Here is a 12,911-nt window from a genome sequence, read left to right on the forward strand (position 1 = left end):
TGTAAATTTCGCAAACACATACGATGGGGTACAATGAGTAGTTCTAATAGAAAAATTACTTAAACTCAGTAATTCCCACTCCTTTTGGAAGTCATCAGTATCATCAAGAAAGTAAGCTATAAATTATAGCAGACATTATTTTGAAAGAAAATTTCTGTATAAGTATAGTTATATAGAATCAGGCTGGCCTGTTAGAGGTATTTTAATACTGAATCTTAAATTTTTTGGAAATCTGTGAAAATATAGTTTTTATTTAGAAATGTACCACTAAGTTTCCTTTAAAAAAAATCTACAATGCGTTTGAAAACATTTGGTCACAGTATGTAAATTCGACTTTAAGTTACTTAAATTAATATTTGGGTTTTACTTATATACCTGTAGCACTGCTTGTATAAACACTGAAAATAAACTTTTAATTTTAAATGACACTTTGTACAATTTATCCTGAGTTTAGAGCATGGAAATGTAAATATATCAATGTAACTGTTAGCCAATATTTTTTAACAACAAAGTTATCAAAATTTTATTCTAAATGGAGTATTCTATAATAAAGGGATACGGTTGTCAATTAGAGTACATTATTTAATTTTTTAGTGGCCAAATTTGGGTATTTTTCTTTTTATTATATTCTCATGTCAAATAAGAAAGAATGACAAGCTAAAGAAAAATCATCCAGATATGATTTTCCGGCAGGTTTCTCCTTCCCAACTCACAGATATTTTAAGTAGTTAAGTAGTTTGAAGATACAGTTAAAAAAACACCAGTTTTTTCTTTCATTTTTAAGGAACCCAACATTTAAAAAAGATGACCAGAAGACAGCTACAAATGTCAGTTAGGAAAACTTGTTTGCCATTACCCAGACTTACTTTGTTTTAAAGATAATAAATAATGAAGTAAATTTCAATTAATCTTACTCTTTTAAGTGCAATGGAGGTAAAACGTATTTTTTATGTCTCTTTAAACTTATTTTACTTTGTTGGGACCATATCAATAAAATAATTATTCTCTCCAATTTCCATACTGGAGAAGTTTCTCTGCCAGAAGAAAACATTTAGAAGTATATAAATATTTACATTTTCGTTGTCTTTGAAGGAATCTAAATTTGTAGAAAATGGAAAATAGAATAACACTCCAAAAAGAAATAGTAACAGAGCTGGGGCTGTAGCTCAGTGTAGAGTGCTTGCCTAGCACACAGATCCTCAGCATCACATATAAATAAATGAATGAATGAATGAATGAATGAATGAATGAATGTATTGTGTCCATCTACAACTAGAAATGTTAAAAAAAGGGAAAGAAATAGTAACAAATAATAGAAATTGAAATCTGTAACACTTAGAAAGTTGTGTGTGTGTACGTGTGTGTGTATGTGTGTGTGGGGTGTTACTGGGGAACAAAACCCAGGGTCACTCTACCACTGAGCTACATCCTCAGCCCTTTTTATTCTTATTTTAACAAGGTTTCCTAAGTTGCAAAGGCTGGCTTTGATCTTGCAATCCTTCTGCCTTGGCCTCTTGGAGTAGTTGGGGTTTACAGACATGCACCACCATGTCCAACCAAAAATTTGAAATTCTTTAAGAACTAGAAATTACATTAATAGTAAAATACTACATAACAGAAAATATTTTAAAGTATCTAGAATACTTAAATAAGAAACCCAAACCCAAATATCAACATAAATTATAAAATTAAAGTCCTATCCATATATTTAGACCTGATAGTCTAGGCACTTAAATGTACCACTCTAAAGTATATACTTAAATATATCTGTGTGAAAGGAACTAGATAATCTTAAGCAGCTATTTGAGTATCTTAATGGTCACATGAAATTTTTTCTCTTACTATCCAAAACAGGTTAAACTAAAGTTGGCAGTGTACAAAATAATATTAGATAATTCAGGGTTGATAAGAGTATTCAAAATAATACTCCTTAAAATCTATTGCATTTTAAATTGAGAATCTCAGGTAGGCAACTTTTATATATTTCTCCATTTTTCTGTTTAAGCTTTTGAGATAAGCACAAATATCATTCACTCCCTTTCGGAGTGACCATTAATAAAAGTCTTTAAGAAACTCAAGAAGAGTCAGATTTCCTATCTATTCATTTTTATTTTAAAAGTGAAAAGATATGATGGGAAAATATGACCTCCTCCCTGCACCCTGTTCTGTTAATTTTAAGTCTGGGTAGTATCCACCTATTAATCTATTTTCAGTTTTAGCAAAATCATAAAAGAACTCTACATACATCAAAAGTGCATGTTTCACAGTCTATCTATCTCCAATACCATTAAGTTATGGCAAAATTGTTCAATTTGATATGGAAGTAACTAAAACATGGAATGATGGAAAATATATTTGAGGAGACACTTATCGACTACATAGAACATTCCAATTATTTCTAATTTAAACACTTTATTTGGGCCACATCATGGAATTAATCCATTGATGAATTAAAGAAAGTCACTAGTAAGTGCATGATGTATATAGGACTTTGGGTGCAAGGTGGACAATGAAAAATAAATGAAAATTAAATAACAAACTGCATTACATTTGACTGTTAGAAATATATTCCTTTATTTGGTTAGAAAAGTCTTTCAAGTTAAAAAAAAAAAGAACTTTAGTGTACTCTCTACTGAAGTATATCTTGATTTTTCAAAAGAAAATTCATTCTGTGCCCTGGAAAGTTCTTTAATATAGAAAATATTACCACAGGAAATGCTTCTTGTGCTTAGAGTAGTCCCAACAAAGCAAAAGTAAAGACACATAAATATTTGTAAAATTTAAAAACTTCACTCTTAGTAATCACTATCATTAAAATGAGGTAAGCGATATTCAGTTATCTACTTTTGTAAAGTCATAGTCCTAGTGTTGGCATCTCTTTATACTTCTGTATAGATTCTACAAGGAAACTGCAAAAAGAAACAGGCTAAAGGTTGTTATTTATGGCATCTAAAAATAGAGGGGGGTAAAAACTAATAGTTTCAAGGCAAGGAAAAATAAAAGAGATTATGTTGTAAAAACTGAAGCACACTGCAGATCATGTTTACTTCATTTTGGTCCTACACCAAGACTGAAGTGCTCAAATTGCTTTAGAAACCAGTGTCAAGTTAGAAGACAGAAAAACAGAATACTTTGCTAAATACAAAAGTATAGCATTTTGCTTACATGTTCATTCCAGGCATTCCGGGACCACCTAAAGCATTCAGTGGGGGTCTCATTGCACCTCCATAGTTCTGTAATGATAACCAAGGGTCAGACTACCACAAAACAAAAAAACAAAACCAAAGAGGAGGGGGGAAAGAAAGGAGAGCAGGTTAATGATTTCCCTATATAACTTCTGATTGGATAAGGCCTGTGTAATTCATTCTCTGTAGAGTCCACTCTTGTATTTTTGCTTCTAGTTTAACAATTACTTTGGTTTGTGTCTTTTAAAAACTATATGAATATGGAAGATCATTGGAGCATATTAAGTGATTAGGGTATGGTTGCAATTACAATACTCAAACTTTATTAATTTCCTACTATCTCTACCTTGGTGAGCTTTTTCAAATAAAACCTTTCATAAATTCAACATTCTGTTCTTAAAGAAAATATTTATTCAACAGGTTTGAAATTGTCAGACCCAAAACAATTACATAAAGTCTGAAAAAAAAAATCAGAAAAACTCAACTCAAGGAAGTTGAATGTAAATTTTTGTTCACAGAACAACATATTTAACATGGAAATGCACTAATATTTACAAATATACAAAACACAGAAAACTTTACTCAAAATATATATGCATGAATTATATGACTCAATAAACTTTATTTAATACCTATTACATGGATTTAAATATGAACCCATTGTACTGTTTTAACACGTGTATCATATTAGCTTAGTTTAGCTGCCACAGGGACCAAAAAGTTAATTTTATCATTGTCATGTTATTATATTTTGATACTATCAATGACTTTCACAGTTGGCTTTCTGATAGTACTATACTTATTCCTCCTATTCTTTGGAGTAATATTTTTCAATTTCTTCTGCTGGCTCTTTTTATTTTGCTAACTCTTTACATGTTGCTTTTCCCCAAATTCTAACTACAGTATTTTCTTCAATAAACATACATTTATGGGTAATCTTATCTGCTATCATTTGTTCATCAACTTTTTATGTATTAGGAATTCCAAATCTTTGTATTTTATCATTATATCTTGCTAGGCTCCTAGATAATCCAAATGTTGAACTTCATAAAGGCTGTTTACCTGTGGATACTACTACCTCATGCTTAACATATCTAAAAGTAAACTCATTTTTACTTTCTGATGACAAAGTTCTTTACATTGCCTTCCTTTATTCTGTGGTGTCATCTTCCACACAACTGTCTAAGCTAAGAGTTTTCAGGAGCACTCTGATATTGCTTTTTTTCACTCAATTCCCATATTTAGTTAGTAACCAAAGTTTACTGATTCTACCTATGAAATAGGAAAAAAATTACTATCTCAAGAGCTATCAGTAATCTTTGTCATGTACTGAAACTATTGCACTATCTTAATCAGTTTCTCTGATTTATTTTCTTCCTTTCCCAATCTATTTGACATTCCCTCAAGAATTATCTTTCTAAAACTCAGTATTAAATTCATGTCACTGAAAAGCTACGATGACCCAGATTACCTATCAAATAGGTCTAAACCTCTCAGCATGGCTATATAGTTATTCAGAGTTCAGCCTATCTTTCCGCCTTCATTTCCTGTAATTTTCATTTTCATTCCCTATTCCTAACCATATTCTCCAGCCTACTGGATTTCTTGAAAATTTAGAACACACATTTCTATACTCATGTTCTCATTTTCCTTGATTTTTTTACTTAGAAGGTGCTAAGATGACAAGGAAATAAATCAATGAGAGAAGGTCCATAACTTCAGCAGGAAAGACATACTTAATAAATTAAATTACTTAATTGCATACTATTCTTATTTGTATTAGATTGTACTTCAAGGAAATCTTATTTAAACATTTCAATTTGTGGGCTATGGGATAGTGGGATGGTTTCAATCTGCATTTGAGTCACTGGTTAAAAGGATAGCTATTTCCCTTAACCTGTGGAGCAAACACAGTGATGGCAGCAGCAGTATTAGCAAGAGCTTTCTGAGAAAACAAACAAACAAACAAAAAACTAGTCACTGGAACAAAATATAAATAGTAAAGTAAACTAGAAATGTTTTACAAGAAATGCGTTCCCTTATTTTTTGGTCTCCAGGGATCTGTTTTATTTTATATTAAAAAAAAAAAAAACTTCCTTATAGCTCTGGGGAAAAAAAAAGCCACACACACTTCTTTAAATCTCCTGCCACAGGTCAATGTCCTCTGCCCATCTTTTATGTGTGAAATTAGGCCAAGTATTCTCCCAATGATTTCCCATCCTTAATTTCCTTATCTGCAAAGTGATAATATTATTATCCTTATAGATTTTATAGAAATAAATGAAATATAAAGTACATATCATAATGCTTGATGAATTAAAAGCAACACAGAACTTGGTACTCAAAAATTGTAGCTGTTCTTATGACTGCTAATAAAACTTATAAATGAGCCTTCTTTTCATCAGCTTGCCATGAATCCTTAACTCAACAGAATTACTAGCTTGTTTATGTGTGACTTCTTGAATTATTACATAGAGTATGTACATTTCTCTTTTAACCTTTGTCTATTATGTAATAGTTTTTCTAGATGTATCTACATATCCTGCTAGATATAAATAACCTGAAGGCAGAGTATCTGTTTTACTCATCTTTGTATACTCAATGCTTAAGTATGATGTCTGGCACATAGAAGGCCTTCAAAAAATTAATTAAACTGAATTGTCACAGGAAATGTGTAAGAAATCATTCAATATAGTACACACTTGGTAGATTTATAAAATATTTTTTTATTTTGTGAATAATATAAAACAAAAAGAAATTAAGAAGAAAAGGAAGACTAACAACTGGCTTTCCAAGTGGTATCAACAAAGACAGAATGGGAAGAGCTAATTTGGAATCACTGAATTTTAAAGCTGATGGCAACTATACAATTCCATCTGTTTAATCCCTCTTCCAATGCAATGTTCCTGACAAAATGGCTGTTCAGACTCTGATTAGAAAGTTTATAAAAAGTCTTTCCATGATTGGACAGTTTAATTTCCAGGAAGTTTTTCCCTGTATGGAGTTGAATGCTACCAACTATGATAGATTTGAAAATACAGAACCAGTTTACTCTCTTCTTATGTGACAGCCTATCATATACTTTCATCTCACTATCTCTCCATCTAGTTTGCAATCCTTACTTGAATTAACTTATTTATACTTCAGATTTCTAGAGGAACTAAACATAGATGGGCAATTTTGGTGATTTTTTCTATTTAATCATATGACACTTGCTGAGCTTAAAAATGCAGTTAGCTAGGTATATCTTATTAAAAAATCAAGTAGAAAAATGCAATACAGTTCTAAAAAAGATGTTTTTCTTCATTAAATAAATAATCTTGCTTTTTTATCAAAAGGATATTAATACCAATTTAACAATCATGTACTGTTACTACACTTAGATCTAAAATACATTGAGGAATAGGGAAAACATGCCTGAATTTGGGACACACTGTTATTTCTTCATCCATGCAAAAAGTGTTTATTACACACTTACCATGTTCTGTGTGTGCAATCAGCATTATTCAAGAATCACTAGACTATACATATATATATTTCTTTGCTTAGGACTTCAATTGTTCTAATAAATAACTATTGTCCTCCTTTATCAGATTGCTCTAAAATTATGGAAATAATATTTATGAAAAATAGGTGATTTTTGTTTGTGATAAAGTTAGAGGCAAAGTGCCAGAGACTGTTTCTATAATACAACTAAATAAAGGCAGACATTCTGTTCTTGGGAGTCATCTATATGACATCTGCTGTTACAGTTATTTTCACCTTATCATTAAAGAAACACACCTAACATCACAAATTTCACAGTCTGTAATGTGCATAATTTACATGGCAATTGTTATGAAGGTAAATATTTTATAAGATTCCTCCCATTCCAAATGATTTGACTTTTTTCTTTTTGTGGCATTCATACGAACGTGACTCAAGTTTTTATTTAAGTCTCTGATATTTAAAAAAATAAATGTCTGGTTATAAAAGTGACCTCCTTTAACCCTTTTACATTTGTAATGTGATTTTAAAAAGTCATTGTAAGAGGGGCTGGGTTGTGGCTCAGTGGTATAGCACTTGCCTAGCATGTGTGAGGCATTGCGTTCGATCCTCAGCACCACATAAAAGTAAATAAACAAATAAAGGTTTTAAATAAATAAAGGTTTTTGAAAAAAGCCACTGTAGAAATTTCTGGTTTCTGAGGTACACTAATACCAAACTACTTTATTACTCTCATACACAAATAGGTAGCAAGGATACTACTAATCCAAATGGGAGAAATAAACTGTTGTCTTAGATTTTAAAGATGCAAAGAAAGTATTCAAATTTACATAATAAACTTAGTTATTAAAACTCATCAATAAGAAGATTACTCACCAGAAATGGGATTTTATTATCTGTTGCAATTTACTTATAACATAAAACATATAGCTGTTTATAACATAAAGCATAGAGACCAATAAGCTTTTTATATCTGCATTTTCAAATGAGATCAAGCTTACATATCACTTGTACACCTCTTCAAACACTGCAAAAGTGACTCATTTTAAATTATAATTTTTAGAATATGAAAAACTAATACTAATAATAGTCTGAGAATGCCAAAAGCTTGAAGAGCAGCTAGGTGAAAAATACGTGGACAGAATGAAGTATGACAACTATATTAAAGGCAAGAAGTTTATGATGCTTATTTTCAATAAATCAATTAAGAAAATCTTTTGGAAAAGATCCCTTATGTTCTGTATAGACACATTGGTTGGTACAGTTTTAAAGACTAAAAGTACCTTTAGTCAATGAAGTATCCTATAGTTCTTATAAATTCTAACTGCTGTTAGTAGCCTAACAATGACAGGTTAACATAAATCATCATTTATAATATAAGTAGAAATAGGAATAAGCAATTTAAACATCTAAATGAAAGTTTTATAAAATCTTAAGAAAATACTTAGGTAAGAACTGACCTAGATGAAATTGGTTTCTTCTGGTTTGGGGGCTACCACATACATTTACAGAATGAGTTTTTTTTCCCCTCAATGTAATATGGCATCTCTGAGAAATATGGTTTTATGAGCCTTGTGTTTTAATATAGTTTATATTATTGTTGTTTAGGAACTCCTAGGTCTTAGTCACATTATCTGGGTTTTGGGCTCTTAATTCTTTGACTCAATTTAATTCTTTAAAAATAGATACAATGAAGCAAATTTCCAAAACTGTCATTTATAATACCTGCAAAAGCTAGCTTTATGATGTGCTAACTTCTGACCCATGAGATACACATTTGAAAGTCTGAATTGTCAGTTAGTTTCTTTAAAATACAATATTATAAAATTAATTTCTTCCACAAGAAAAATTTCCAGGACAAAACAAGGGTGTTTCAGCTCTAATAACCAATATCATGAAATCTGCTGAACACATTACCCACAGTTAGGACAGGTTCAACCTCAGTGTGTTCTTTTGGCAAGTTTTGGTAGAGCAGTCAAGTAACATCTGATATATACCAAAGTATTATCCTTGTTTAATAATACACACTATAATGTTTGTTTCTAAATAGTTTTCTAATGTAATGAAGAAATATGATTGTGTATAATAAATTGTTAATTACATTCTTTAAAAGGTTTTATATTTTACATTTATTCCATTCAATATATTAAATTAACTGGGCTTTATATAACTCAACTATTTCCTTATCATGCTAAGCCAAAGGGTACTAGTTATCTTTTTGTAATAAAGACTATAATATATTTCTATGCAGTATATTTTCCTGAGTAAACTAAAGATACACATGATAGCACCTTGTTAAAATATTGTCTAGTGTTATATCAATTTTGAAATATTACAAATATTATATCCTCAAGAGCCTGACAACTATGTATATGAAGACTTTTGTGTGTGTACATGTGCTGAGGATTGAAGTTAGAGTCTAATGCATGCTCTATCCTATACTCCCAGCCCCAAAGTATATCATAATTTAATGCATACACTAAAAACTAGCAAATAAGAGTCTGTTATATAAGATAAAGGCAAAAAAGCTCTGCATCGAGTTTTTCTGCACTGATTGTTTACCTGTGGTCCTAAGGGCACCATTCCTCTTGGAGGAGTCATTCTCTGCATTGGCCCACCCATATTTGGATGTCCTAAAAAAAAGTATGAAGATATTAGAAATGTAATGGCCATGAGTGCTAAACTGGAAGCTAGCCTCCTTCCTTCCAGGTGTATCTGTATCTTATTTACCAAGTGTCTGATGACCTCTTATTTTGGTTTCTGTGGTCAGTTTCTATGGTCACTATTTTACCTCTAACTACCACCTATTCACATTCTCCCTTAATGTCCTGCTTGAAAATTTCTTCCTACTCTAGGTCGAGTAGAAAGAAATGCTTCTTTCCTAGCATTTGTTCCTCTTTCTAAAAATAGTACAACTGAGCTTTAAATATCTGTAGATATTTAAATATCTTTCAACATCTCTATGGAAGGACCTGATTATTGGGAATGTTAAACCAATGAAGTCATTACTTAGCATCCTCTTTGCTTCTGCCATCTTTCAGGTGGATTAACTTCTCTATCTGAAAAAGGCAGAGGAAATCATAAATGATATAATAATTTAGCTTCCTACTTGTTAGAAATTGTGTAAAGTATTTTAGAAGTTATTAATTAAAATACAGAATTTTGGACATTTATGTATTCTGTTTTTTATTATTACCACCCTTTCTATTGTACATAACTAAAAGCTAGTTGAAAATATAAATCATTCAGCCATATTACTTGAAATTACAACTGGTAAAATTATGGAAGGCTTAATAAATAAAAATTTCATTAACAATAAAGAATTTCTCTTTGGTTCATTTTCATTTCTACATTAGTCACCTTGTTGTCGCGTTGGGTCCATTCCACTGGGGAGTAATGGCTGACTTCCTGGGACACCTCCAAGTGCCTAGCAATTTGGTAAACAAAATAAAAATTAAATATTGTAAGCATTTGTAAATAAGTGCTTTTAATATTTATCATTTAATTCCTATAACTACATAATGCATTTAAGTATTTCTCAAAATTTTTATATTTCACAGTAATCTGTAAATTTCATAGTTCTATATACTTAATATAAGTTCTTGGCTCTAAAAAGATTCTCCTTTGCCCAAGTTTGTGGCAAACAAAATAAGCATTTTGGGGAAAACAAAAGTCTACACAAAAGCCATCCTATTTCTTCCTCAGAAGTATAATGATTTTTCTAAAATTTAATTTGCTAAAGTTACTGAAATAACTAATTTAGCTTCCAAGTAAGTTATTTTGGGGGCTGGGGTTGTGGCTCAGTGGTAGAGTGCTTGCCTAGCATGGGTGAGGCACTGGGTTTGATCCCCGGCACCACATAAAAAAACTAAACAAAATAAAGGTATTGTGTCCATCTATATAAAAATATATATATTTTAAAAACAGTAAGTTATTTTTACAGAATATTTTACTTATTTGTTGTTTCAATAGAAACAGGACTAAAATGCCAACAGACCAATGTATTTTTTATTTTAGTCACATTTGACCTAAGAAATGATTAAGAAAAATATTCCTATTAAGTTCAAACAATTTGGTTAGACAGGAAAAGGAAACCAGAACTGAAAAAGATTAAGATTAATAAGGATTGTTTTACGCTGGAATACAAAATAGATAAGGTTTGCTTTATGCTGGGATACATATTAAACACAAGTTTCTAACAGTTGTCTGAGCTGCATGTAGAAGTGAATCTACCTACTAGAGATTTAAATTTGCTGATGCTATGAGTATCCACACATCATAATGAGAACTTCTATAAAGATTTGCTAATTTAACTTAAAATTAGAAAATCTTATTTAGTTAAATATTCAAATATTTCAGAGAGATTTAACATTGATAAACTTACAGAACCAGATAAGAACTGTTTCCTTAATTGTTATCATTTGCGATGCAGTAAAGAATAGTAATTTCTTAATCCACTTTCATAATTCTTTTAATTTTTTGTTTACAAGCACACCCAATATATATCTATTATAGAGTTCCAATTATGAGCTTTTCCTTGCTTACTTCTCTAGGCTAATTTTTTGTCACTGGCACATTCACATTCTAATCTTCACCTGTACAAATTTCCTTTTCTCCTATTCATGTTTTCATCAATAATATCCAAATGCCAACCATTAGAACAAAGACAAATGCACCATTTAAAAAAAAAAGGAAAGAAAAACAAGACAAAATACAAATCAAACTTAAAAATCTTTCCTCAGAATGCTCAAAGTGGCCAGTGTTGACATCTTTTAGATCTCAGCGTTGGGATCACTTTCTAACAAATTGTCTACTACAGCCCCAGCCTGAGGGTTTAGTCCTCCATATATATTGTGTGTGTGTGTTTAAAATTTCAAACTTACGAAAAATTGACTGAACAGTACATAAAATCACCATATAATTTGACCCAGTTCCCAGTTGTCAATATTTCATCACATTTGTCTTATTTCCACCCTTTTTCTCATTATCCCTTTCTGTTTGTTCCTGTCTGCTGTATGTCTATCCATCCATCCATCTACATGTGTGTATAGTGTGCACATGCATGCACCCCCACACACATACACACATACCTGTATTTCAGATAGCCATTAGGCATCAATATCTGGATTATCAGAGTATTCTTATTAATCGGACACACCACTTTTAGACCCTCTCAATAAACAATGAGTTTGAAAATCTAAGTATGTGTACAGGTACAAACATATGCATACTCATGTACATCTATAACTAATTTTTATCTCTATTTGTGTGTATGTATATGGCACATCTGCATGCCATAAATTCAGTAATACAATAAATCCATAATCTCTAGTTGAAATCAGATACCTCAAGATTATTGTCAGCCCTCATCCTTTCTCATTTGTAAATATCTAACACTGGAAAACCTGGCTTTCATTATTCTCAATATGTGTTCTTATTTACTAATCAGTGTATATAATACAAATCACATCATAACCACAATGGCCACTTCCTATCTTTTCATAGCCTCTTTCTAGCTCCTGGATTTCCTAGCATGGAGCGAAGGCACAGACTTTTTTTTTAATGTGTTCTTAGAAGATATACCTCACTTTTACAGAACTTGTATACCACCATATTTTCTTCTCTATTTATTTTCTTCTCTATTTATTTTCTTCTCTATTATCTCCAGACTGTAACCTCTGTAAGCATGGGGCCCTATCTGTTCCAACTAGCACAGAATGATAAATAATTATTTAAGGAATAAAATTTAGATTAGATAATTTTAGAAATCATTAGTGATACAATTGTAAGCATAGAACTAACTTCAAAGAATGAAGACAAAAGTAAAGTATTTAATTCTTAGCTGGGTATGGTGACTCAAGTTTGTAATTCCAGCAACTCAGGAGACTTACGCTGGAGGATCACAAGTTTGAGGCCAGCTCCAGCAAGATTTTGTCTTGAAGTTAAAAACAAAACAAAACAAAACAAAACAGCTGGGTATGTAGCTCAGTATTAGGGTATCCATGGGTTCAATCCCCAATATGAGGAGAGGTATGGTGGGGGTGGGAGGGGAGATTTGATTCTTTAAAAGCACCAAAAGGAGGTAAGAAAGGAAACTAAAACTGAATAGGTATAAAACTAGGAAGACAACCAAAATCAGTATCTCCTCAGAATACATGAGAGTTTCAAGAAGAAAAAAGGAGCCAATACTATTAATAGTTATAAAGAAATGAGGGAAGAGGAGAATTGGAAATATATGAC

The 12,911-nt window shown here is 31.2% G+C and overlaps 1 protein-coding gene across 12 annotated transcripts in view; it reads right to left on the bottom strand.

Moving 5' to 3' along the window:
* The window catches only part of Ssbp2 (single stranded DNA binding protein 2), a 324,265-nt gene that overhangs the window by 37,595 nt on the left and 273,759 nt on the right, over window positions 1-12,911 (bottom strand). For 9 of the 12 annotated variants that reach the window (XM_048800214.1, XM_048800213.1, XM_048800211.1 and 6 more), the window contains 3 exons: window positions 10,032-10,098; window positions 9,234-9,304; window positions 3,166-3,257 (listed from right to left, as the gene is read on the bottom strand). In XM_048800214.1, coding sequence (XP_048656171.1) covers window positions 3,166-3,257; window positions 9,234-9,304; window positions 10,032-10,098 — 230 coding nt within the window. The remainder of the gene's footprint in view (window positions 1-3,165; window positions 3,258-9,233; window positions 9,305-10,031; window positions 10,099-12,911) is intronic. The other 3 variants (XM_048800216.1, XM_048800215.1, XM_015497861.2) reach the window with 1 other exon arrangement.

This window comes from Marmota marmota, unplaced genomic scaffold (assembly GCF_001458135.2).
Source record: "Marmota marmota marmota unplaced genomic scaffold, marMar, whole genome shotgun sequence".
Taxonomy (NCBI): Eukaryota; Metazoa; Chordata; class Mammalia; order Rodentia; family Sciuridae; genus Marmota; species Marmota marmota.